Source organism: Ostrinia furnacalis, unplaced genomic scaffold (assembly GCF_004193835.3).
Source record: "Ostrinia furnacalis isolate ACB-3 unplaced genomic scaffold, ASM419383v2 OfSCF4780, whole genome shotgun sequence".
In the NCBI taxonomy this organism is placed as follows: domain Eukaryota; kingdom Metazoa; phylum Arthropoda; class Insecta; order Lepidoptera; family Crambidae; genus Ostrinia; species Ostrinia furnacalis.
The window spans coordinates 90,122-117,149 of record NW_021135019.1 but is presented as its reverse complement, the minus strand read 5'-3'; the positions used below and the strand labels follow the sequence as shown (position 1 = coordinate 117,149).

At 36.0% G+C, this 27,028-nt stretch overlaps 3 protein-coding genes across 3 annotated transcripts; 1 reads left to right on the top strand and 2 right to left on the bottom strand.

The window, feature by feature from the left end:
* Positions 1-324: 324 nt before the first annotated feature.
* Positions 325-4,216, bottom strand: Upf3 (UPF3 regulator of nonsense mediated mRNA decay). Its single transcript, XM_028314542.1, has 6 exons — positions 4,005-4,216; positions 3,715-3,928; positions 3,369-3,557; positions 2,965-3,113; positions 1,401-2,159; positions 325-1,319 (listed from the first exon to the last, which is right to left on the bottom strand). The coding sequence occupies exons 1-6, from the start codon at positions 4,110-4,112 to the stop codon at positions 1,200-1,202; spliced, it is 1,539 nt and encodes a 512-aa protein (XP_028170343.1). The 5' UTR covers positions 4,113-4,216; the 3' UTR covers positions 325-1,199.
* A 401-nt stretch (positions 4,217-4,617) lies between these two features.
* Positions 4,618-6,295, top strand: mRpS28 (mitochondrial ribosomal protein S28). The gene is made up of 2 exons (XM_028314536.1): positions 4,618-5,037; positions 5,959-6,295. Exons 1-2 carry the CDS (start codon positions 4,765-4,767, stop codon positions 6,241-6,243), a joined length of 558 nt encoding a protein of 185 aa, XP_028170337.1. The 5' UTR covers positions 4,618-4,764; the 3' UTR covers positions 6,244-6,295.
* Positions 6,296-6,437: 142 nt separating this feature from the next.
* On the bottom strand, positions 6,438-26,810 carry LOC114359989 (glutaminase liver isoform, mitochondrial-like). Its single transcript, XM_028314537.1, has 2 exons — positions 26,735-26,810; positions 6,438-7,304 (listed from the first exon to the last, which is right to left on the bottom strand). Exons 1-2 carry the CDS (start codon positions 26,777-26,779, stop codon positions 7,005-7,007), a joined length of 345 nt encoding a protein of 114 aa, XP_028170338.1. The 5' UTR covers positions 26,780-26,810; the 3' UTR covers positions 6,438-7,004.
* Positions 26,811-27,028: the final 218 nt, after the last annotated feature.

The window sequence follows — 27,028 nt, the reverse complement described above, 5'->3', positions numbered from 1 at the left end:
TGTTTTTTTGGTTATTTGATCAATTTCTCCAAAAAATGCCCCTATAACCGGTGGTTTTTATTACTTTGNCAGCTGCTAACATTCAGTACAATAAACATCTTCAGATGACAATAACATAATATCGTGACAAACATTGAAGATACTTTATTTATATTAAGTGTAGTTTATCCGGCTTATTGTATTTGAAAACTATAAGTGAAATGGAAAGATTTACTGAAGACGACTTCATTAGTATACATAGTAAAGACGGTAGTAAGAGGCTTTAAAAAGGCTGATTAGGTTACTAATGAATATCTGTTATTATTGTACTAATAATTTTAACTGGCAAAAAACTAATTGTAGAATGGACCAAATATTTCATGTACTATTTTACATTGTAGTTCTTTCTATTTACGTTGTAAACGTGTAAGTCAGTAACATGCACAAAGAATGCTGGTATTTTATAATAAATTGTGTTATGTAAGTTAACTTTGTTGTATATGTTATTGAATGTTACGAGAGTTAAAATTCACTGTGATAGATCAAATAAATGTTTTTATACTAAAAATAAAATTGCTTTAATTGCGTACTAACGGAATAATTTTAGAACAAAATATATCTTGGAAGTGTAGGTAGGTACTATTTCAGACATCGTGACAGTATTTGCAGAATACATATTAGAAAAATAGAAGATATTAACGGCCCCGTAGCTTTACCCTGCCACTAATCTAAACTGTCCATCTTAATAATCTGCGTAGTAATTTTGATATGTATGTAAGTATACAACACATTTATTTATCAACGACAGAGCTGTAGAAACTGTTACTTCGTTCCGAAAATAGTTACTTGTCCTACCAGGCCCCACTCAGTGCATATTATTGGCGCCAAATATGTGACAAAGTATATTTGTATAAAGATAAAAAGATAGTTCCCTCTTTTGAAAAATGAATTATATTTAAATGAAATTAAACAAACTGAACTAAATGATCACAAGCTAAAAATATGAAGCACAAAATGCTATGCTGATTTTTCATAATGATAAAAGATCTCCAACTCATTATTGAATGTAAATAAAACGAATCAATAAACAAGAACAGTGATCCCTCAGTTGGCATGTCCAATTTGTCCTCTTCTACCGCGTCTTAGGACGTGTATCGAATGCCAGCCTTAGGGTGATTCCGTCGAATGGTGTCCAATTTTCGATTAATAGAAATGTCGTTTCAGGTGTCTTTTTTCTCACTGTCACTGACTGATTTTGTCGTGGGATCCTTTTCTTTTGCCAAACGTTGTTTGCTGAATTTACCCATGCCCGGTTGATAGATGACGAGGCTTGGGCGATCCTGAAAAAAAAAGCAAAAAATTAACAAAAATCCATAAGTTACAGATACATTGCACAATTTTTTCAATTATTAGCTACTTACTTTGTTTCTAATCCTCCTTTCCGTACGACGCTCTGAGCTCTCACTCTTTTCTTTTTCTTCAGACCCTTCTCTATCTGTGGACTTACTTCTATCATCAAAACTTTTCTGCCTCTCATACCCAGATTCTTCTTTATCTTGGGACTCACTTGAGTCTACACTATTTCTGTGAACTCTGGTCACTTCAAATTCTCTTTCGGTTACATTGTCATTAGAATCTTTTGTATCTTTATGTACTTTAGAATCAGAATCCTCTATTCTTGCTTTTTTATCCATACCTTCAATAAGTTTAGTCAAATCATCAGTTTTCACTTGTGGCAGTTGTGTAAATGGTTTAATATCATCATGGTTAATTTTGCTTTTGCCCTCTGAAGACATCATTTTGTTGATAACTGCTTGTTTATCAGACTTTCCACTCTCTATCTGTTTGACCCTTTCTTTCCTGGTGTCACTGTACTTCTTGCTCTTAAGTTCGCGAGGCGATTCCTTAAATTTGTCACGTTTATCTTTTTTGTAGCCTTTATCAGAATCTTCCCCTTCTTCATCCTTGTTAGACATTTCTCTCTTGTCATTGTCAAGTTTCTTTTTCTTGTCCACACTAGATCCTACCTTTCTTTGTTCCCTGTATGTCTTGGACTCAAACACTGTCCCATCTTTAGTTTCATTCTTTAGAGACTCCTCTTTAGGTTCAGACGTTGATTTGTCTCTGTCCCACTCCCTTGGCTTAATTTTCTTTACTTCATTTTCAGTAGATTCTTCCTCCTGAAATAACAATAATATTTTTTTGTAAAACGAAATCAACCTTTCTACTTCATAGTCTAATATACTATACTTCTATCAACAAAATGTATCTATTCTCATAGTTTATTAACTAAACAATGAAAGAAGTGATGGTTTCAATTAACTATGCATTTGTGACATGACAATAATAATGAACTATAGATCAATACTGCTAATCTCAATCAGAAATATGTGGAGCCATGAAAAACGAATCTGGTAAACCTTGAGGCCAGTATCACCGCCACTTTTCTGACTACCTTCTGGTATGTCTTTTTTCTCGCAATGTTTACCAGATGTCAGAGTAAAAGTATTATGGGTTTTCATAGACAATGCTGGGAAATGACTGTCCCAATCAGAGTCCGTGCTAATGAATTCGTCTGAACCATGAGTACTTTTTAACTCTGGCTTCACAGATCTCACTTTGCTTTTATGGTAAACTCTTTGCTCTCCAAACCAAAAATTCTTGTGCTTGGATTCATAGTGATCACAACTATCGGCGATAGCTTCATCTTCTGATATGTCACCAGGTCTCTAAAGGAGACAGTAATATTACGTAAAAAAATATGCAAGACATTACTAAGCTAATAAAAATAATATTAACTGTTACAGAATGGTGCTCTTAAGAGCCAAGAGCTGCTAATTAATTTGTATAGTACCAGGACTACCAAGCAGATTTTGACAACCTATATCAGAAAATAATCTTGAGATCACTGATACAGTTGCAACTGGATTTAACCATATTTCTGCTATAAGATTGATATAATGTTAATTTGGGACTACTACCAACCTTGATTGGTCCTTCCTTAGTCTTCCGTTCTATCCTCATCTTTCTTTTGTCATTTTCCCGCCTACGGCGCTCATCGCGGCCACGCTTGTCCTGTTTACGGGCAGCCAGGTATTCTAGAAGCGGTGTTGATTGGACTTTCTTATCATTTCCTGTAAGAATGCATTAAAAATACTGAGGCATCAAAACTACAACTCAAGTCCTAACAATACTACATAATTTAAGTTTTAGAATGTTAATTTTAACAGCAAACACATAGCACAAGAACGAGTTAACTGTTTTTATAAAAGGATGCTTTTAAAATCAAGTTATGTAAATAGTCAAGTTTTTTCTTTAGTCTTAAAAATGTTCTTTTGCATAACAAGTTGAAATGCAATGAGTAAATAACCTTTACTATAATAACCTACCATCATTGACTGGATATGAGTACTCAAGTTTTGGCTGGTTCTCTGGTTCAGCCTCTTTAGTCAGGTTCTCTATGAATTCTTGGAAAATTGGGTCACTTTCAATGGTGCCACATTTGGGATCTTTTTTCTTCTTCTTTTTGGGAATCCTTTGAAATGGGGCATACTCCACTATACCAACATACTCCACACCTGCAATCATTATCATTCAATTAATTAGGTATTTATTTATTTATTATTACAACACCTAAGCCATTGTAGAAAGTACACAAACACAATACACACGCAAAACAAAGTAATATAGAATGAAAGTAAAAACCATAGCAGGTATTTATTTACATAATCTTACCCTTTTCGTCAAGAAAAATGTAACCATCAAATTTATCCCTGAATAGATAAATATCTTCCACATTCACAAAATTTATATAAGCCCGCGAGTAAACATTGTTTCCGAGTGACGTATCAGGCTTGGCAAAATAGAAGTGGTCGTGCTCGGGTATTGGGGACACCTGCTCCAAGAATCCTTCCTCAGTCATAGTTGGCGGTAAACGCCGTAATATAATCTACAACAAACAATACTCGTCAATACAATCTCAAAAATGTAGAACGGTGGCAAAATAATGCAACAAAAATAATCACTTTGGTCAGTGGCCGTTGGGTCTTCGCTTTCTTGTCTTTGTTCTTGTTGGTAAATGTCTTACTCCCCGAGTCAGACTGCGAATCTTTAGCATCTTGATCCTCTGTCATTTTTCAATTTAAATAAAATGCGATAAATTTCTTGTTCGATTGCTCGACATTATCAAAAAACCGTGTGCTATCGTGTGAAATTTGACGGCAGTTAAACGTCAAACAAAGACGTCAGATGAAATCTGTGGAAGAAATGTTGCCATGATAAAATTAAAAAAATAAAAAAAACTTTTTTAAGCCTGCATGGCTTGTGCATTTGCTATTTGGCCACGTACAAGATGGAAAATAAATTTTGAGAAACTTGACTTTAAAAGAAAAGGATGGGCAAAATAGAGAATGAATTAAGTAACTAAAGTGAAAGAAAGAAAAATAAAAGCCCTGTTGGCCGATGCAACTACAACTAAACCACCTTCATTTGATTAAGCATTAAAGTACAATACATGATATACCCTCGTTTACCTAGATATAAACAGTTAACATTACCTACTTAAAAACAATAAAACCATTTAATCAAAAACAACAATCAAATAAAAAAATCAATGGCTTCATTTAAAAAATTAACTAATTAAGATATCCAAAGCCGTAAAGCCTGTAAAAAAAGTTACATTTTGAGGTTATTCTGTCAAAGTTGATAGTTCCGATTTGGTTGGTATTGAAAAATTACAAAGAATTTGAAGACATTTTTATAGAAATACTAACTTAGAATTTAAATATGCATTGTTTTAAAAGATCTCTGCCAAGTATACACAGTGTAAGAAATATGGTGGCCAGAACTACGTTGCCTCATTACAGAAAACCAACAAATCTAAGAGGGTTTTCTATCACTATTGATGAAAATAGTAATGTAGAAAAGACCGATATTGATTCAACCCCAAAAGGAGGATTTGCAAAGGCCTTTGAAAAACAATCCCAACTTAATGAAATCCAAGATAGTGAACAAAATCACACTTTCGCTTCATTACTCAGGAACTCAAAGCTGATCGATGTAAGTTATTTATTTTGTGTACTAGGTGTTGCTGTTAATTAGTAGTTGTTACTGTATATGTCGCAGTCAGATTGTATAATCCGCCGTTTTACATTATAGCTAGGCATTTTGCATTACAGCTCTGTTTTGTAATACGGCGGATTAACGTTTAGCCGGATTGAATACGGCTAAATGAAAATCCGCCGGAATGTATTCGGCGCCAAACGTTCTTCAATACGGCTAGCCGTAATGTGAAACAGCGTGTCATTACCCGCCGCTTTGACAGTTTTTAGTTCCTATTTTCAATACCGTGGCGCTGCCGGACAAAGTGGCTATGGATTCTGGTGTTCGGCGGAATCCTACACAATATTATTAGTGTAAAAATATGAAAACATGGCTGTGGCCGGTGAAGATAATTTTATCTTAAAGAAAAATAACCCAGAAAAAAATAACTAAAACTTTATTGTTTTGAGTTACCTGTTTGTTCCCTTTGATCATTTTTAATGTCTAAAAAAGACTAAAGCCAAATATCTAATTAATTCTTAAATTTTTAGAAAAGTCTAATTGTTTTGAGTTACTTTTTTTAGATGGCTATCCCTTGTGATTTATAAATAAGTAAAAAAAAAATACTGAAGCCAAATATATTATTTAGTATAGGTACAGTGACGAAGGTAATAATTCTTAAAATCTGTCTTATTAAAATTTATTTTCATTAAACATTGTTTTATTTTGTAAGTATGGTCACCCTACAATCTACAGTATAACGATGCGGCTAAACGTGGGCCGCCGTATTGAAGAACGTATCGCAATTACAATCCGCCTAAACGTTGAACCGCCGTATTAAAAAACAGAGCTGTAATGTAAAATGGCTAGTGGTAATGTAAAACGGCGGATTATACAATCCGACTGCGACATATATAATTATTATGATCATCTTTTCAGCTGGGCGATCCAGTAGGCAAAACAGTTATTGGGAAAATATTCCATGTTGTTGAAGATGACCTGTACATAGATTTTGGATGGAAATTTCACTGCGTATGCACTCGTCCAGAAAACAGAGGTAACGAATATGTCAGAGGCGCGAGAGTTCGCGTTCTGATCAATGATTTGGAGCTCTCATCGAGATTTCTCGGTTCAAGCACTGACCTCACACTCCTGGAAGCGGATTGCAAGTTATTGGGCATTGTGTCTTCCCCTCTCAGAGCAACAGTCAATGTAAGAAAGTAGTTTTGTTGTAGTTAGATGTAGTTTTAAAGTAATAAAGTTGTTTAATGTTATACTTGTTGATATTTTCCTCTAAGTATTGATGAATGAACAATGTGTAAGTCAACTAGGTAGGCGATTTAAAAAACAAACCCAAATAATGAATACATAAATCATTTAATTGACTTATTTATACATGGACAACATTTATAATGTGACTGGCTGGGAACAACCTCTAGTATAATCATTACAACATTTTTTAAAATATCTATTTATTGTCTGAATATGATATTTTAATATCTCTATCAAAAATGTTTAACACTCCTTTTACAATTGTTTACATTGTTAGGGAAACTATTTTGAGTGAGAATGAACAAAGCTTCTACACTCCAAACTACTAACTATTATAACAACAGACATTTTAAAAAACCACATAGTATCTTGTTTGAAAATTGTTTAACTTGGGTGGATATTATTTAATGGAATGTTAAATATGTCATATTTCAAAACCCACCTTAGGATTACCACCCATTAGATTACTTATACAGCCAGAAAGAATGCGAGTCACATGTAAATAGAACAGTAACAGCTTTGCTTGTATCACATTAAGCAGATATAAATTAGAAAGAACAGACTTTTCAACATAAATATCTGACTGTGCAGCCTACTACTTGTATAAGTTTAAATAGTATTCCACAGTATACATTACAAATTGCAAATACATGTATCTAATATAATAACTGGCCATTGTTTAATGAGATTATAAATTCAAGCATTGAGATTCTCTACTGTACTTTATCACCATTCCTCGAAACGATCTCTTGTATACTTGGGTCTTTGACGGCGTCGTTGGCGTCGGGTTTTGCTTCTAATAAATCGTCTACAGAAGACGGTGGAGCGTCAGTAGCCTCGTTATGAGGATGTGTGCGTTCCCAATCCTTGAGGTAATTGACTACGGCAGTGTGGCCGAATGTTTCGGCCTCGTTTAGAGGGCGGCTGCCCCAGCGGTCGCGGGGGTCATGGGGCACCGCGCATTGGGCTAAGAGGAAGTCTACACACGCTAGGTGCCCTTCAGCCGCCGCTAAATGCAGAGCAGTGCGGCCGTCGTAGTCCGATAATGTCATGTCCATTCCAGATAAGTGGTGCCTGAAAACAAAAGAAAAACATTANAAACGATCATAGCAAATGTTGTGATAGGGATAGAGACATGAGATTTTTGGTTTTACGAAGGTAATACGATAGAGAATAATACAAAGTAATAAAAACCACCTGTTATAGGGGCATTTTTTGGAGAAATTTATCAAATAACCAAAAAAACACGAATTTAAAAGCAGATTTTTTTCAAAAAGTATCATTTTTTATTATTTGTTGGCATTTTTTGTGTATTTTATGTATTTTTTTAGTATCGCCTGCTATTTTGCATTATTGCTGTTTTTATTTTATCAAGATATACCGCTTAGTTTAAAAGGTATTACGTTTTCTTTACAAGAAGTAATTGGAAGAAAAAAAATTCTATAAAAAATTAAAAAAAAATATCAAAAAAAATTTGACCTCTTTTTTGTCGATAAAAATAGGTCTAGTTTCATCTATTTTCATATGTACACTTTAACGTGACTCACACTGTATTTTCATGCTCTGTTTAAGTGATTTACCTATCACTTTCTAGTAACATCAATATAACAATGAAATAATACTAAAATCCGAGAGAATCATTCGCTCTTTATTACTCCCTGAAACTCATTAAACAGCATCGATTTATGAATTCCAGTAAAGTCCACGTTCCTACACTGATTGAGTAGTAACGTCTTAAAATACGCGTGACAGGAACGCGTATCTAGACGAGTATACTGCGTTCCTGATTGGTACAATCACGCCGCACAGCACTAAAGTCGCATCTCTACTGTATTTCAAATTTAGAACCGTTGTAAATAGTGTCAAAGATCAATAAGTACAGACAGTCTTATTTGTGCAAATGCAGTTGTTGCCTAATTTGGTAACCGCATAGTTTTGTGCGTAAGCGTCTGGGTATTCAATGAAGGAATGTTTCATCTTCATGGGCTATGGCGACATGTCACGGAGAATTTTAACCTTTACAGGCATGTAAATACATCACTTACTATCATCAGCAGACTAAAACAGTTTTGATCCAAAATATAACCTATTAGAACTAAAAAAAATATCACTGTTTAGCGTAGGTATATGATTAGTTTTAAATATTTATTTATTATGTTTTATCAGTTTTATGTATTATTAAATAAATTATGTACTTACAAGTGTATTCTCCTTATTTCAGGTAAGTTTAGGCGTCACTTCTCAACATGCGGTAAGTTTTCGGATTCGGTGTGACAAAAACAAGGCAATAAACAAAATCATCTTTACATAAATGTACAAAATAACTTTTAAGCTTACAAACGTGAAATTAGTACGCCCATTCGTCAACAGAGAATGTCATAACTCCGTTTTACAGCATTTAAGTGTGAAATGTCAGCTACTTGCGCCGAGTGGATGGCTATAATGCTATAAAATAAGGAGATAACTCAGGCTTATAAGGAATTTAATGTTTTTGCGCGCTTCAAAAACATATTTAACCTAAAAAACTTGTAAATTAACAGCTGTAAACATGTCGAAAAAGCATTCACGTACATATACGGCGGATAAAATAATCGCAACGGTGACATCTCAGTTAGTAGCGAAGTTAAATGTCACTTTTATGACGTTTTCCGTTTCGAGAATGGAGTTTTTATGGCAGTTATTTGCTATAATATATATGAGATGAAAGTGCGTATAATACCTAGTGATCTTTCAGCTGCTAAATTGTGTAATCTTCGATTTTCTTACTGATAATTTTGCGACACCGGCGATAGGAAAGAATTAGAGACGTACTTACATGGATTTTACATTCTGTATCTTTTTATCATTGAGTCTTAAATCGGCATAAATAATGTAGTTGGTAGTTTCTTGATTGATTTTATTAATAAAAGTAAAGAATCTGCCTGCTCAGATAATTACACTTTAAAACTTATCAAATACCCATCAACTAATCCGTTGGACAGTTCAGATTTCAGTTTACAGTTTTTAAACTTAGAATAAATAAATTCAACCCTTCAAAGCGGCACCTGGGCCCGGGCAATTATTTAAAGTGTTAAGTTTAAACAGAAGAACTCGCTGCATTATGAAAATGGCTTCAGGTACCCCTCCCCTCCCCGGGGGTTGGGGGAGGGGGTTAAGGCACCCCCTATCTAAGTAATTGTTTCATAGACTACTCCTAGTAGACGCGGAATGAGCTTTTTTGTTTCTTTCGAATTCTTTGCGAGGCAGATGTGTCTTTGTCTTATTAAAATCCTAATGTTTTTGACATTATTTATGTGTACGCTTTGATATGGTCCTACAAGTCTTTTTAAAGACATAATAAAGAATATCTTGGTACTTTATCTAAACCTTTTGACCGGAATAGCCTTAGGCTGATTTGCACCATCTTACTTTAACAGTAACTACTTATAACCAAAACTGGTGTCTTTTGTATGGAGTTTGACAGACTTGTGACGTTTGTTATAGTTAACGTTAACAGCTTTTTAATGTTACACTATTTACGAGTGGTCAAGGTTTTTTACAATGATCCAAGCCTGATATATTATTTTTGCCTCACTTTAGACGAAAAGCTTGTAACTGAGGACTATCTATCTAGGTTTTATTAATTTAAGCTAAATTCAATTATCAGAATTTTTTTACGTCCATAATAGTAGGTAGGTATCTAGGTTGATGTTACAGTGTATTACAATACAGATAATTATGTACCCTGTTGGGCTCTGCAAATGTTAAAATACATAAGAAAGGTCTTTTTAGTACACAAAGTTATTATCGTTAGTTGCATAATTAATTAATTTTATCACCTACTCTTTTATAGTGCAATAGAAAGTCAAGACAGATTGCTAATAATATATTCAAGTCTCAGCCACAAGTACCAAGGAGTTGTCAATCCTTATTTATACGAGCAGATAAACCCCGTGGATTAGTAGTTAAATGTCAATAGGGCGCGGCTGTTCCGCGTTCGGTTCCCGGCGACAGTAACGCGCTGGAGTGATGCCACTGTGTAAAAACGCGTGTTCATTGCCTGTTAATGTCGAATTATTTTGGTCTGGCAACTATTGTTTACTGGGTGGTTACTAGCTTCTGGGAAGGCGTGGTTTTAGTTTGATTGCCTGGGCATCCATAGCCGATGACCGACTCGAGATCTGTGTGCTTAGTGCAAAGAAATAAAGAAAAGAAGAAAATAATTTTATTTGGCAACAAAAGACTTACACATACATAATAAAAAAAAACAAATCGAAAAAAGTTGCCAAAAAGTTTGGTAGCGGCCTGCGTCCAGCGCCTTCCTGCTACCTTTTTGAAAAATTACTTGTTAATATCGAATTATTTTCGTCTGGCTACTATTGTTTAGGAATTCTGGGAAGGCCTGGTATAGTTTGATTGCTTGTGAATTTGCCTCAAAGTTTTAATGTTAAACCAAACAAGTAGACTGTTCAAAGGTTAAAGTTTACACGTGCGTGTCTTCAACTGATTAGATTTTGGATTTGGACTCTACTTTGAGAGTTCTGGGTTCAATTCCCTATAGGGACACAATGCAAAATAGCTTTGTGTACTTATTTGGTCCTAGTTCAGTTATAACAGGAATCAACCTGCTTAACCCAAAGTAAAAAACTCCTGTTCGTTAAATATGTATTTTAGCATTGTCTAAATTAGTGATTATTCAGTGTGGCAACAAATAGCTTATAAAGATAGCGTCTGGAAGTCATCAATTAATGTCACAGGATTAGAGTGACAGTCCAATCAGACAGAAGCCTATTTCTCCATAAGTCTGTCACCAGGCTTGTGTCCCCAGTTGTTTCAAGATGCAAGAAAACACTTACCATTAGGTAAGATGTATGAAAACTTACATCATCAGAAAACTCGCAAACTGAGACTCCTTAAAGCGCTGGCGGTCATATTTCAACACTGCACCAACTTGGTTATTTTGTAAAAATCTAGCAGCTATTTACTTAACTATTTTATATTTTTAGTTGTTTTTGGCAACTACGTCGTCGCGGGTTCAATTCTCACATACTTAAAAGTTCGTGTGCAATGAACATTTCTGACTGACTTAAGTAAATGAGAACGTTCTAAATTGTTTGAGATTTTTACGAAGATTTACAGGACAGGCAATGCCTAGTGTGGAGGTCTGTCTTTTTGTTTTTGTACTAATTGATCTGGAAATAACTATTTTCATTTATTTTCATTTTCATTTATTAAAAAAAATCAATACATATATTACATGGTGGAAATGTCAGTTAATTGGACTTCAGGATCACAGGAAAAAAAACTAAAGCCCCGTTACTTTAAGTTGGAAGACTATGTATTGTAAATATTGCATAAATCTTGTGTAGTTGTAATAGGTGTTATTTTCCAACCTAAATGTACAGTCTGATGCGCTGTACAGCGCTGTGCACTGTCTAATAAAGGTATTCAGATTTCAGAGCCGGGGCGGGGCCGCGATCGCGCGATACGACGATTGAGACGTTGTACAACTAGCTTTAGCTTTACATTTGCAAACGCGAGAAACCGTTTTTAAAGGTTTTAGTATTATTTAATAGAAGGTAGAATAATGAATAATATCCTTACTTATGCTTCAGTAACTTAACAAATAAGCACTAACTATTGTTTACGTAAAAGATGGAACGCATCTATCTACTTAAAATTTGACAACCTACTCGTATGAACGTGTGGTTCTCATTAAAGTTATTTTGAATATGAATAGAATGGGCTTTTAAATATACCTAAAGATCTGAAGTAAATTAGTATAATATTATTAGAAACACTTGTATAAATATCAGATGTATTTGAATTTGAAGTCGTGGTTATAGAAATCATTTCATTAGAGGTAAAGCTTTGAAAAATCCTGAACAATAGACCATACAGAAGCTTTCTGATTAAAACAATAAATCAATAAGTACCTTATTCCTCCACTTTTTTTAATAAAATTAATCGGCATATCTCCTGCCAAAAGGTCATCAAGTCTAGCAATTTTATATCACTTTGAAAACTCATACAATCCATCCACACTTCCTTAATGGAAGGTTACGATATATATTGCGACGAGAGCGCACCGTGAGAATGCCATAAAATGAAATAGCGCCATCTGTGTGTACAATAATACCTATATTCTACACTAGAAGGACGAAAATTCATTCGAATTCGAATAAGCTCTCACTTTAATGTTCTATTTTCAAATGCACTTTAAATCCACTTTTTTTTAAATATCTAACTTCTTATTTTATGCCAGTACCACCAATGTTTGCTTGCTTAACCCATTAGAGGTCACTGTACTCAAATGGGTACATCTATATTTTTACGTGTCAATTGCAAATCTCACAAAATTAACATGGGTAGACTTGTTATTTTACTTCATCACAACACTATTAAAGTATATTGACAACAATTACGCGGGTAGTGGGACATTTTTTGATAAAAAGTATCAGTTGAAGTTGTGTCACTGAAACATAGTAGAGGTAGGTGTTTATTTTTGGATTTTGTTATAACAATTACTGCTCATATGTTTTTTTTTTATTTTATTACTTTAAAATACATATCAGAGTAAGTTATAACACACAATATAATATAATATGTACATCTCAAATAAGACTAGGGTCATTTAAAAGTTACTGTACTCGGTTGGGTACAATGACAACATGCGTAAGTAAAAAAACTGTGTTTATTTTTTGCTCTTTTGTTACATTTTACAGCTCAAAAGAGCTAAAAGGTACTTGAAGAAGTTATTGGAGCCGTTTTACAGGATAGTTATGACGATGAATGTATTTTGGCTAATAATTATACCACCTGATACAAGTGTGTTGACTGAAAAAGAGGATATGGCGACGTTTTGCATACCGTAAGACGTACTAAAGGGTATTTATGAACAGAAGGGATAGTGGCAGCAAAGGCAGTTTATAGGACGACAGTGATAATGAACCGCTGGCGTGAAAAAGAAGACGATAGGTTCCCACAAATCCGCACCCAATCAAAAGTCATAATTCTTCAATCGCTGTAGATACTTCCAAAGTCTGTGGTGATAAGTTTGCTATATTTTGTGAAGAGCTGCAGGGCCTCAAACTTGCACAGTATTTGAAAAAAGCTGATTATAACAATATTATTATATCCCATAGATAACTACGATGCTTCTCATTATCATTATGATATTTCTATTGGCTATAATCATATCAGTGTCCAATCAACACAATATACTTGGGATTCCTATAAAGCCCTATTTAGGGGTTTTGGTACTATCTGAGTACCACAAGCTACCTCGAGAGACTATGTACTATACTTTACTGGTCACTAGATGAAAAGATATGCTAAATAAACAACGAAAATGCCTCCGGCTGTACCAATAGTTGATGGCTTTTCTTCAAAATGGAGTTGTAAAATATCCCATCAAAACTGAAAAAGAGCTGGGGTATGTTCTTTGTCATTTAACAGTGCGTTGGCAGTGTAAGAAGTCCTTTAAGACAATTTTTGTCGAAAAGGCGCATTTGGAAAATTTGCATACCTAGGAGGTCATTGTACCCAATTGAGTACACCCCTGTAATTTCATGAAAATAACTTTTTTTCAGGATTTTCTTGTATTTTGTGTTTTTTTGCTCTGATTTCAATATGAAAATAAAGAAAAAATTTAAAATTTATTAGTACTTTGTGTTTGACCTCTAATGGGTTAAGAATTTATTTTCAAAAACAATTTACAACAACTTTTTTTTATTTAAATATTTTACTTCTTATTTTATGCCACCCACCAGTGCCTTACTTGTTGCACCATCTTCTTTAACAATAACCTGTGTTTCTTGTATAGAGTTTGACAGACTTTTGATGTTTGTTAAAGTAAGGTGGTGCAACCCTGCCTAAGAATTTACTTCAAGTTCCATTTTTAAATAAGCAACACTCCAAAACACAACCCTCTAAACCCAAAAACAATAATTCCATTTTCAAAATACGAACGATGCAAAAATCCGCGTTCCATTTTCAAACTACGTGATATAATCTGCGGTATTATTCGGCAAAGGCGTGAAATATGTGCAGCCTCGTTCAAGGTGATCCTTAATTACCGAGCTCGCATGAAGACGTCGAAGCACAATGGCGATAGCCGCGCCACTCCGTCACGCGCTGACAGGGTTATCGGACGCCACAATAGACCCCCGGGAACGGAGGGAAATGTACTGAAAACGGGAATATTCTTGCGCAGACTAGGTTCAGTATCTCGGTTAGACAATGGCGGGCTTGTGTTCTGATAAAGATACAGACACTTACTTAGTATATGTATATTGTTTTAGACTCTATTATTTCATTTTAAAATGTACCTAATGTTAAACTTAAATGAAAATTCTAAAATATTTTAAGTCCAATAGATTACTGTAGTTTAAGTTTAAGATGGAGTAGGATGTGTAGGTACCTACTCCATCTAAAACTACGGTAGGTAATCAACTCAGTTACTCGGGACAACTTTTTTGAACTTTTGTACTGTAGTAGGTAACTACATCTACCGCCTATAACGTTTCAAAAAGTATACATTGATATAACATCAAAATAATTTGTGTTTGCGAAAATTTATATCACAGCCCTTGGCTTACTCCATACAATATCCATGTTACGTGTATTCTCCATAAACAAAGTAGTCTCAAACATGGTTGGATTGCTCAAATCACACAACCGTTCCAGCTGACTACGCCGTCACAGGTACCAGGGGATCATATCAACGTGGAGACTTCAAAGAAACTACGTACAAAGTGAAAACTCGACTTGTTACGTTTGATTAGGCGGCCGCCCGGGGGCGCGCTTTGTAACGGCCGTCTCGCCCGCTTTGAACCACTCAACTCTGTCGATTTATGCTCGCCTGGTAATTCTGAGACAGCAAATCGTTTGTTTGTAGTTTAATTAATGTATTATTATTAAGCTACGGCCACTATATTACGTGAAAATTCCTCCATCAAAATACAGTGAGTGCGAATCCAAAACCCTTCTGTAAACTTATTTACCTACCTTAGTTGATTTTCATGATGAGATAGTTCATTGGTCACTTGAAGTTGTAAGGGTAGGTAGAGACTCCAAGGCATTCCTCGATTTAAATTACAATTTAAAAAGATAATCGAAGAATCAAGTTGAATTTAAAGTAAGAATAACATATCCATTAAAAAGGCGATCGCGAAGACTTTTTAGTTTCCCCATCTCTTTTTGCATTAAGCAGAACTCACACGACAACTCAAAACCAATATATCCCATACTTTATTTCCCCGTATAATATGATACTGGTTTCAAAAAAGTAAATCAAAACAAAAGAGTGTATTTATCGAAACGCAGCGCGAGCAAAAACTGACGCGTCAATAAAATCCGATGCTCGTTCGAAAATGAATTTTACTGCGCGCCGCTTTGTAAGTTCCGAAATTAAAACGATGCTTTGTTTTGATGACGAACTACATTTCAGTCTAGCTCTAGTCACATTGATTTACTATTTTCGAACGCAATGTTCCAAATTTGAAAAAAATTGTGGACTCTACCAAATTCGATTCTGTTTTGTTTCTGCAAAAGTGACAGTGTAAAATGAAAAAAGGTGGTACTTTTAAACTGAATTTTCCTGTATTCAGTTCGCTAAAGTCGACGGCTCGCCAGACGGTACGCCTAAAAAGTCACTTTAAACCGCTCGACTCCAATATTCAACAAGTACCACACAATGACTTCCAAACCGCGATCCCCCAAATTTCCCCTGATTTTTTCCGAATTTCCCGCGCACTTTTCCCGAAATAGTGCGGATCGGTGGTGAGTGACGTTATTTTAAAGTTTAAACACGCTTTTAGTTGGGTTTTTTCGCATCGACAAGCTGTCGCGCGGTTTTGTGCCGGCGGCCGGTGATTAGTCGGCGTGTTCGCTCACTTCGCCGTCTTTTTCACGTGTCAGCGTCGTCCTTTCAGGCGGCGTGTCACCGCACAATGCCGCTCGCTCGTGTTAACCGATTGTTCGACCCCGTCATTCCGGGACGAATCGATTCTTCCGAGATATCCACGTCTACACTCCTAAAACAATACCCGAATTTCACAAGCAAGTTTTTGAATCTGAACAGGCGGCAGACGTATTGATTTACACAGTTAGCCCGATCGATGTGCCCCGTAATTAATAACGCTCCATTACGAGCAGTATCGATATAATTACACACCTCGTTCGTACGCTCTCGCACTAAAAGCCGCCGCCATTAGCGCGGAGCGTTCTATCGAAATTATAATATCAATTACCGATGCATTAACTATTCATATCAGAAGTCAGACGTAGCAGAAACAGGAATCTCATATACGTAATGTTATTGTGTGAGAGGGATAAAAAGACGCTCCCCCGGCGGGCGGGGCGGGGGGGCCGCCGTCGGAGAGCTGTCAAAATGTCAAATTTCAGAATGTAGCTCGGCGCAGCAACTTCAAACGTGCCCTGCCGTGCGCGCTCTAATATAGTTATAGCGCCCGGCAGCGCTCCCGGTTAATATTCATGCATCTCATCCGAGTCTTCCTAGGAACACGGAGCCATTTTCGTGAAAGCCTCGTCCGTTGCGCCACAATGAATATGAATGAATGATTCCCGCTCGTTTCTTGGATTAAACTTTTTAGGTGCATCCTTGCGTGCTCGCGTCGGGACGTACTCGCAAATACATCGGACGTTAATTAAAAAAGCACTCGCAAAATGAAATTTAAAAAAGCACTCGACGGAATCAACATGCACGTCCATTTGCAACACAAAGTAACCGACTAAAAACGAAATTGAAAATTCCAATTTCGCGTCAATTTCCTGAAATACAGGCGGTTTTCTATTTCATCTCTCAAAAACCCGGCGTTCGCCGCCGACGCTGTCTGTCTCGCTCTTGACGTGGAGGATATTGGAACTGGCCGAAAATGAGAAGCAAAAGATACACAGATTTTTGACGTTTCAATATGCACTCGTCTTTGGTGCTCGAAAAAATTGCCAGTTAATTAACTCACTACCTCGGAGATACGTTCCAAAGTTTCAAATCAATTTACATTCCAAATTAAATCTTAAGACGTGGAGGTTACAATTCTCCTTCAGCAGTGACATCAAAAGCACTCGGTCTTAATAAAAACGTAGCGTACGTTTCCGTAGCGTCTAACAAGCTCGCACTTGACTCGCGGTATTTATAAACGTCAATCACAGCTGTCAGAAGTGACAGTAGTCAAATCCCCGCCCCGTAATAACGGTAAAGGACGTTCCCAATTTGAAAAACACACGTTCCGAGTTCCCGCGCGTGCTCGATTTGCCGATTAGTGTTATTTTTGAAAATGGAATCAGGGATCGTGTCGCCTTCGGCTGAGCCCGCCCACAAGATGGCCGTCCTAATCAGCGAGCGCGTCCGCGGGAAAAAACAGCGGAATGATATACAATTTTATTGAAGTGATATGTTATTACTGAGTTGAACCGATGATTACGGCACACGCGTGGGAAGGGATTAGAAAAAATGTTTGGACGCGCGTTTTGAGTCGGCCCGTGCTTCGTAATTGGCGGCCGCCATTCATGGGGGCGAATTTGATTTACGAACCGATATTGTTTTTCTAGTTCCGTTTTTTGCAATAATGATAATAAACTCGTTGATTTCGGTAAATTACTTTATAATATACAGCCACTTTGGTGTCTTGTAAAAATGATTTATGGTATAACGGTGTCATGGGTCCGTTGTTTTTACTACAAACTTATCGCTAATCCCCATATAATTATGTTTTATTTTCTTTAAACTAATTCTCACATCATTGGAGTGGTAGTTATATTTTTTACGGTCATCACAAATCATTGTTTCATAATTTTGATAGAGTTACAATACTCTTGCTTATCTGTCATAAACGGAACATAATCGGTTTCCTTAAAATCACCTCAATAAAAATATTGTTTGTTGGTAATATTGGATTGCCTTATCCGACGTAAGAGGCAATAAGGCTATGAGGTAGAGAGCCTATATTTTATCTCTTTCTTTATGGTAACCAGGATAAGTTATACTTAGATTTTTTCTTAAATGTAAAGAGAAGAATACACTTAAAATTTCACACAACCACCCGACGCCAATCAATATGATTCTATCTATCCTAGATTTAATTAAAGACAACGATTATCTGGCTCCGTCTCAGCCGTTACTTAGTCGTTGTCCGGCGCGTCCGGCTGATTTATCGGCCGTCCGGACCGGACACGGGATCAGAGGTCCGGACAAGTCCGCTTGATTTGTCGATTCTCTGTGTTATGTCCAAGATTACCTTGAGATCTATGAGATGAAAAATAGGTACCTACTATGCAGGTTATTTTTATCTTTTAAATCCTAAAGAAACGGGCACAGAAAGAAAGAAAGAAAGAAAGAAAAACATTTATTTGGTTCCAACTTAAAATATAACACACAGAATCAGATAACAAAAAACAAGTACGAGTTAGAACCAAAATTGGTGAAAAAAGGTGTTTTAAAGTTTATGACGATTTTAGGGTATTTTAAAAGTTTTGATGTAAGAAAATTACAAAAGTGCGACGGATGGACTCCGCTGTAAATTGAAAATAATAACCCAAAGGCTAAACATTTTAAAAAATACACGGAGATTCCATTTTAAGCGTCATTGCCCAATTTGTAAGTACAACAATTTATATTGAATTCATGATAAGTAGAGTTCAGTTTAACTATGCACTTTTGCTTCATCAGCTGCTTGTCGTAAAACAATATCTTATCCATCTTCACGAGTGTACTTGTAGGAGCAGTTGCACCACCTTCTCCATTAGCAGCAAACACCCCGCGTCGCGACACGACACACGACGGGCCCCGCCAAAACCATGTCATGACTCGATGGCTGATTGTCACGATGGGAGCTGGTTTTGTTAGATTTTTAGCAAAGACTTTGATTGCAAGCTTGTCATGCTGGGGGCTATTTTGGTGAGATTTTTAGAAAAGACTTTGATTGCAAGCTGACATATAGGTACGTTAATTGAAGGCTTTAGGAGATATTTTGTACCTAGATAATAGATAAGAGGTCTCTGTCGGCAAATGTAGTAGAGGACACAACGTCTTCTTAAGTCGATGAACTGAAGTAAATAACTGACAGACGCTAGAAGAAAGATTTGACTATAAGTATTCTTGTTATTATAAGATTGTAGATTCATACTTGAATGCAGGTTTCAGAATCTATGCTTGAGCTTCAAGTTTTCAACTTTTAAAAACATGATGATCAGTGTAGTTAGTGAAAATATAAACTTTCAGCTTAAAAAGACTGAAATATCCGCAGTGGTGCCAGAGAAAATTAATATTTGTGACATTTTAAGTTTAAGTGCAAGTCGTCGTTTTAGTCAAATTACGTCCACTGCTGGACAAAGGCGTCCCCTAAGGTTTTCCCCAATCATGAAAAGGTAGGTATTAATGAACAATTTGAATTGAATCAAAGCTAACCTCAATCCATCATTGCCAAAGATCCACCAACTCTCCCTTACACCAACCTTGGCACCTTCCACGTGTCAAACCGACGCTGATCGGACCGGTAGGGCTCCGCTAACGGTGTCTGGGTCGCCGGGGCGGGTCCCCGCGTGTCGCAGGGTATAATTTGCAGTTTCGATAATTGGCTCATGTTTCAATGGGATAGGAAAGGAATAAGTTTTGTAATTGATGAGCTTAAAAAAGTCTAATTATGTGTAATGGAGTTAACACAGCAACCCGTCGACTTTTGACATAAAAACAAAGTCATAGAAAGTACTTCGTCTACATGTTTCTATTGAAATAAAGCCGCCTACACCAAGCCGCCGGGCTTTGTGTAGAGTCCTCAACTTTCTTGATAATACAAAAGTTGCCTAAGGTCTAAAAGACTAAGCATAATTATGCTTGCATGTTATTATGTGATATCACACCAAGATCTCTCGTTCACCTGGTATTATAGTGACATATAGAATAAACTACTTTCAGAACTTGCTTGTATTCTTGCTTAAGTATACCTAGGTATTAATAATCGTCCATGTCTCTAGGTATTTTACCCATGTTCATCATACAAACCTTTACACCCAATAGTATTCGAACCTTGTAGTTTGATACGCGAAACATCGGGCTAAGTAGTCTAGCCATCAAATAATATTACTCACTAGCTGACCCGGCGAACTTTGTTCCGCCTTAATGGCAATAAATAAGCAGACTTTTTTTTTAATTTCGAACGGGATAAAAAGTATCCTATGTCCTTCTCCTGGCTCTAAACTACCTCCCTGACAATTTTCAGCTAAATCGATTCAGCCGTTCTTGAGTTATAAGTGGAGTAACTAACACGACTTTCTTTTATATATATATATGTTACNTCCTTTAGTGGGAGCATACGCTGACAAACTTTCAGCTTTTATAAAATGACGTAGGTCTGGCGTTCACTAGCTCTTAGTCTACTACTAAAAAGTGTAATATAAAATTATAATAATAAAATACTTTTTTTTAAAACAAGCTTTTATTCTGAAATGCAGTTGTTACTAAAACGAAAAAAATAATTGTAACTATGCAAGGTTCAAATAATTTCGTAAGCTTGTAACGCAAACATAAAAGAGGAATAAATTCAGTGCGCGATACAAGCTTTCGAAATTATTTGAACCTTGTACAATTACTTTTTTGTTTTATTATCATGTGTTAACGGATTAACGATTAACGTTAACTTGCGTTAAATCTTGCTAAATGTAACGTTTTAACGTTTAACGAAGTTAATTTTTTTATTAACGGTTTAACGATTAACGAAGTTAACTATTTGATTAACGGTGCCCAGCTATGGTGTATACAGGGTGACTTTGTTATCAGTATCCAAATTTTTTTAATAAGCTCTTTAGAACAATTTAACAATACAAGTTTATCTTAATAATTATTTTTAATCGTGGTATTTTTCGCAAAAAAAAATATTGAAAGTCTAATTCGCGGGTGCCCATATCTTAAGTTTTAAAGGTTATTGCTTATTCACGCTCACCATTATGTCTATTAAGCCTTACAGATTACAGTTAACTGTGTGTACGTACATATATGAACGAAGCAAATTATCCACGTGAGCCAATTTTGAAACCGCGCGCAGCGAATAAAAATAATTAAATATGAAAAAAAAATGTTTTCCTTACGTAAATCAATTAGGTTACTGATTCTGAGTCTCTCCTAAAAATCTGGATACTGATACAAAAATCACCCTGTAATTTCTTCAAAATCTGTTTATAGTTTTTTGCGTGGAAGAGAAACAAATATCCACTGATCCTCACAAAGTTTTACAAAATAAATAGTACCAACTACTTAGTAGGATTCTACTGCCCGAGGCAATAAAGATAATACAATCCTAAACCATCGAGTCGAAGAAGTTACAAGAACAAGTGCTCACATGCCAAATAAAATCAAATCATTTGTAAAAATGTGGGTTAAGATTAATATGAATGAATGCCAAAGACAAAAACGACTGGTCTTTGATTCAGAATCAAATATCCTGTATATTACTACTCAACTAATATTATAAATGTGGAAGTTTGCGAGGATTGATCGATGGATGTTTGTTACTCTATAACTACAAAAACTACTAAACGGATGTTGATAAAACTGTACAGTATTATTGTATACTAGCTGACCTGGCAAACTTCGTAACGTCTATGATCATCAGAAATAATTTATGATTCTAATGGTGTAAGATTTTTTCAAATCGGTCGTTTCAATACAAACAAACAAATCCTCCTTTTAATATTAGTGTAGAAGTGTGGAATAACATAATAAACTATATGAAATCCATGAAATGATGGGTGAATCCGCGGGCAAAAGCTATGGTTCATGTTTATTTTCTCAATTATTGATTCCGAATAAATTCTTCGCTACAAAATAACGAAACAACTTCATAAATATTTGATTGCCGAATAACGAAGGTCGTTTTATGTTTCAATTTAAAGACTGAATTAATTGTAGCCCTGAGAGCTAGCTAGCATGTTTTAAATTTTAATGATGAAAATAATATATATAAATCAATTATTAAGCTTACATTATTAAAGCCGTAGTACTTAAGTGTCAGCTGCGATCTGTTAACGCATTATTATATTTCAAACCTTTACTTCATTATGGCAGATACTCGTATCAGAATGTTATTTTAGTTGTAAAAAGCTTTTCTATAAAGTTTCTTGAGTTATTGGCGCCGTATGAATCACAAGCATATCCTATGTATCGTTTTTCCAGACGGACAGACAGACATGACGAATCTATAAGGGTTCCGTTTTTTGCCATTTGGCTACGGACCCCTAAAAATGTACTAACTCCATCCTTTATGAGGGAGAATTCCAGTTCAATTATTTCCAAAATACTTAAACATTAATAAAAATTAACGTAACACCACAACCTTTACAACAGCGTTCCCAAAGCTTCCATAATCTAATGATGGGGTATAAAAATCCTCAAAAGTGGTTAATACCCTTTCAGCCATCTCGCACGTCTCCATCGCGGAGGCTTTTAAGAAGCGATTAGATTTCACGCTGTAAACTAGTGATGTGCCCGCACAGTACACAGGCACTATCGATATCGATATTATTATCGATACAACATCGCTATGTGTGATGGTACTGAGTAAATACTTTTTCTTTCTTTATTTCTAAATTAATTGATACTCTCTCTGGGATCGTTCTCCTAGTCCATTGAACTATTTGCCAACACAACTTACTGTCGGCGAATGTTTCGCTAAAATATCTTTCACCTACGAATTTTTACTTGGCATTACATTTTGCCTGCGAACGTTTCACCAGCAGTCCATTCGACGGCGATTGTTTTGCCTGAGTAATATTTTGACAGTGCTTACTTACGAGTAAAATTGTCGACGGATAGTTGAACGGATAAATATAGACTGTAGGAGAACAGCCCCAGACTCGTTGTAGGCATACTACTAACATTACATCTAATTTCAAATTGGCAATGTGAGCGCTTTGGATCTATGTGTAAGCTCACTTGCATTTTAATTAAATAAATAAATAAGTAAATACGATACAAGTTGTTGAGTCTTGTTTAAAACAACTAGGTATAATTAATAATCGATATTGTTAAAAAAACAATATTACCCGACATCACTACCGCAAACACGAAGCACGTAACAAGCCATTACCAGAATCGTGCAAATTAATTTCCCACTAAAACGGGGGGATTTAATTTACTTGTCGCCAGAGTATTCCAGAATACGATCCAACTTTCCAATCTTCATTTGCATTTGTTTTAGCGCAAATAAAGAGAAGCTATCAATCTAACAAGGATTAATTAATAAAGCCGTTATTTATTCACTTTGGAGTAGATGTTGAAATGTTTTTACTGCGGCAATTCTGTTTTTGTTGCCTGAATTTTTAAAAACAGACTTTTAATAAGAATACCTTATATCAAAAGACTAAAGCGTACTTCATCGCTTATTCAGTTAATAATATTAGAAGTACTTTAGATTTTCGATATTTAATGATACCATCGATAAAACGTCGATATTTTGGAAATGTTACATACGTACGAGCCTAGACAAACGATCTCTTCAAATCGCTTACGGCTCTACAATTTTTTAAGTCTAGACGAAAATCGACTCGTTTAAAAAAACAAAAGGATTCCTCTTAACAAACGTAAAGTACCCCATGATTCTCGTAGGTATTATCTATTTTATTGTTTTTATTTGCAGTCTCTTGATTTCACCCACCAAAAGTTATTGGAACGATATTTATAATGGAACGATCCAGAAAATTATTCACTCATGTCTTAGCATTTAGGTTATTCTTCGTACTTTCCCGCAAAATGATTATTTGTTCCTTTCAGTAAATACTTGTTTTTTCGCGTTAAGCGCTGTCACTCGGGTGTTACCCGGCTCACTGGGCAGCGATGGCCTCTATCTGATGAGACGAAACGAAAAATAATCGCTTATAGAGAGAAAATCGATTTGCCGTTAGTTTTTGTTTTTAGGGAACAATGAAAACGTAATATTTACCTACCTTAAGTACGAGTATTAACTTTTAATGCACAACACAAGGAGGACTGATGACATCGTAAAGGTAGCAGGAAGGCGCTGGACGCAGGCCGCTACCAACCGGGCAACATGGAAAGCATTGGGGGAGGCCTATGTTCAGCAGTGGACGTACTATTGCTGAGATGATGATGATAATTATGAATAACTTGATATACAAATAGGTAGCAATAATTAAATTGTGTTTTAATATTCTATTCCACATGCAAATTAATACAATTCCCATAAAAAATGAATTCACAACTTTATTAAAGCCTGAAGTTTGGAAGGAAAGTTATTATAAAGGTACGATCACGATTGTATGCTAATTTCGTATACAAATTGAAAGACGAATAATTATGTAATTTCAAAATTTAAGGCAACAATAGATCAACGGTGGTGCTCATTCGAGAATCGATTAATTATTATTTGATCTGCCCCGCCGATAACTCGATTGTGTCAGATAGAATTGTCATATCGATTTAGTTCAAAATCACCTCATGAAACCACTAATTCCCAATAGCAAAATCATCAATGCAGATTACATCGAGATCAATTAATCTATTGGAAATTCAAATCTGGGGGTCTACTCTCACGCCGTTCTCATAGTTTCGAGTCTTTCTGTCACTGTCGCTCAAACTGACATCTCACTTTGAATGAGAGCGATGGAAACAGTCGAAACATCGTTAATATTGGAAATAGGCACTCTGATTAAGCTCTGTGGCGATCGCAATAACCTTTGACGTCAATCCGATCAGTAATTAGATCGTTCGCAACGACATCGAAACTATCAACAGTAGAAGGAAACACAGCAGATCCTCTCCATCACAAGATACTGTCAAATAATTTAATAGAATAAATAAATAATAATTAATAAATAAATAATAAATAAATCTTTGGGCAATTTCACACAGCGCCAGCTAGCCCCAAAGTAAGCAACTTAATGCTTGTGTTATGGGTGCTAGCTTAACGGATATTACTACTTATATACTTTTTTTTTAAAATACATACATATTATACATAGTAACACCCAGACGCGTCACAGAAATTAAAATTCATCATTTCAATTTCTGCCCGGCCGGGAATCGAACCCGGGACCTCTCGGCATAGTAGTCCGTTCTGAACCACTACACCAAACGGCCGACGAAGAAGAAGAATATCTTCTTCAAATAAATGACCACATACAAATCATCAAGGGACCCAAGGACCGGCTGTCATGGAGATCCTTGGGGGATCTTTGTTTAGCAGTGGGCGTCATTTGACTGAAACGAACGAACACCCAAAGGTAACATAATCTACTCTTAAACCTTTCGCGTACTACCAACTATGCCAGAGGTCGTGGGTTTATAGACTGTCCATCTAGTTCTAGATGTTTTTTTATGTAAACTATGCCACATAGTTCGGTACCCCTTTAGTCTATTCCACTTTGATCACCTAGTCTTGATCACCTGGATTTGATCATCCAGGTGATCAAGAAGTCCACTTTGATCACCTGGGTAATCCAGATGATCAAAGTGGAATGTGGTCTATTCCACTTTGGGTAGGTATTACAAGCTTTGCTTAGATGGTTGACAAAGGTGACTGAGTTGCTGTCGCCACTTCTTAGCACCAGTCCATAATGTTGTCCCGAAATGGTGGTAAGGCAAGCCATATTTGAGACGTGTGCAGTGCAAGCGCCCTGGAAAAGGCCTAAGTACCTACTGAATAAATGATTGATTTGGTTTGGTTTGAAAAGTGAGAAACATTACCTAAAATCACACGAACCTTCTGAATGTACATGACTATGTATAAGCACTTTATGAGGATCCTAACCCGATGAATTGATGGTTCATGGCGATCGCATCAGCATTCCAGCTTGCTGTTCGATTTGATGCTAGTTTAGATGTTCAAATGAGTTTAGTTAATTATTTGTATCTATCGACGTGGTTAGATTACAGTCTAACTAACCTAACCTAACGCACTGTTAGGCTGGGTTGCACCACTCAACTTGGACCGTAACTTTGACGATAACCGGTGCTTTTTGTATGAATATTGACAGCTTTTTGACGTTTGTCAAAGTTAAAGTAAGATGGTGCAACCCAGCCTTAGTCTACAATCTCACGCGTTATATTATAAAGTGACGGATCACGCTGATATATCTATTAATTATAAATCTTTTCAATAATAATTTCACAATAAAAGCTTGGTTGTGTTCCACGCGTAGTCAACGGTTAGGCGGTTATCACACTGCGCCGCGCTCCATCGCGGAGCGCGGGGCGACAGATTTAATAATTGTATGCAAGTACCTCAGTTTGTATGGAAAACACGCGCGGCACTTCACACTGACAACGCGTCCGCGCGCATGATTTTTTATATGAAACTAGCTGACCCGGCGAACTTTGTTCCGCCTTAATGGCAATAAATAAGCAGACTTTTTTTTTAATTTCGAACGGGATAAAAAGTATCCTATGTCCTTCTCCTGGCTCTAAACTACTATGTTACTCAGCCGCCGCTAAATGCAGAGCAGTGCGGCCGTCGTAGTCCGATAATGTCATGTCCATTCCAGATAAGTGGTGCCTGAAAACAAAAGAAAAACATTAGTTTATACTGTCAGGAATTCCAAGCAGAATTAAGCTTATGTAATTACTAGACATCGGATTATATGTGTTACGGCTAAAGATAGTTGTGAACATAAACTTAAGATTAGCCGACTAAACTTAAGTTTATGTTCGAGAAGCAGCTAAAGTTCGATAGCATGTTAGTTTGCGTCGTGATATTCCATCTTTAGCCGGCTAATGTGCACATTAGCC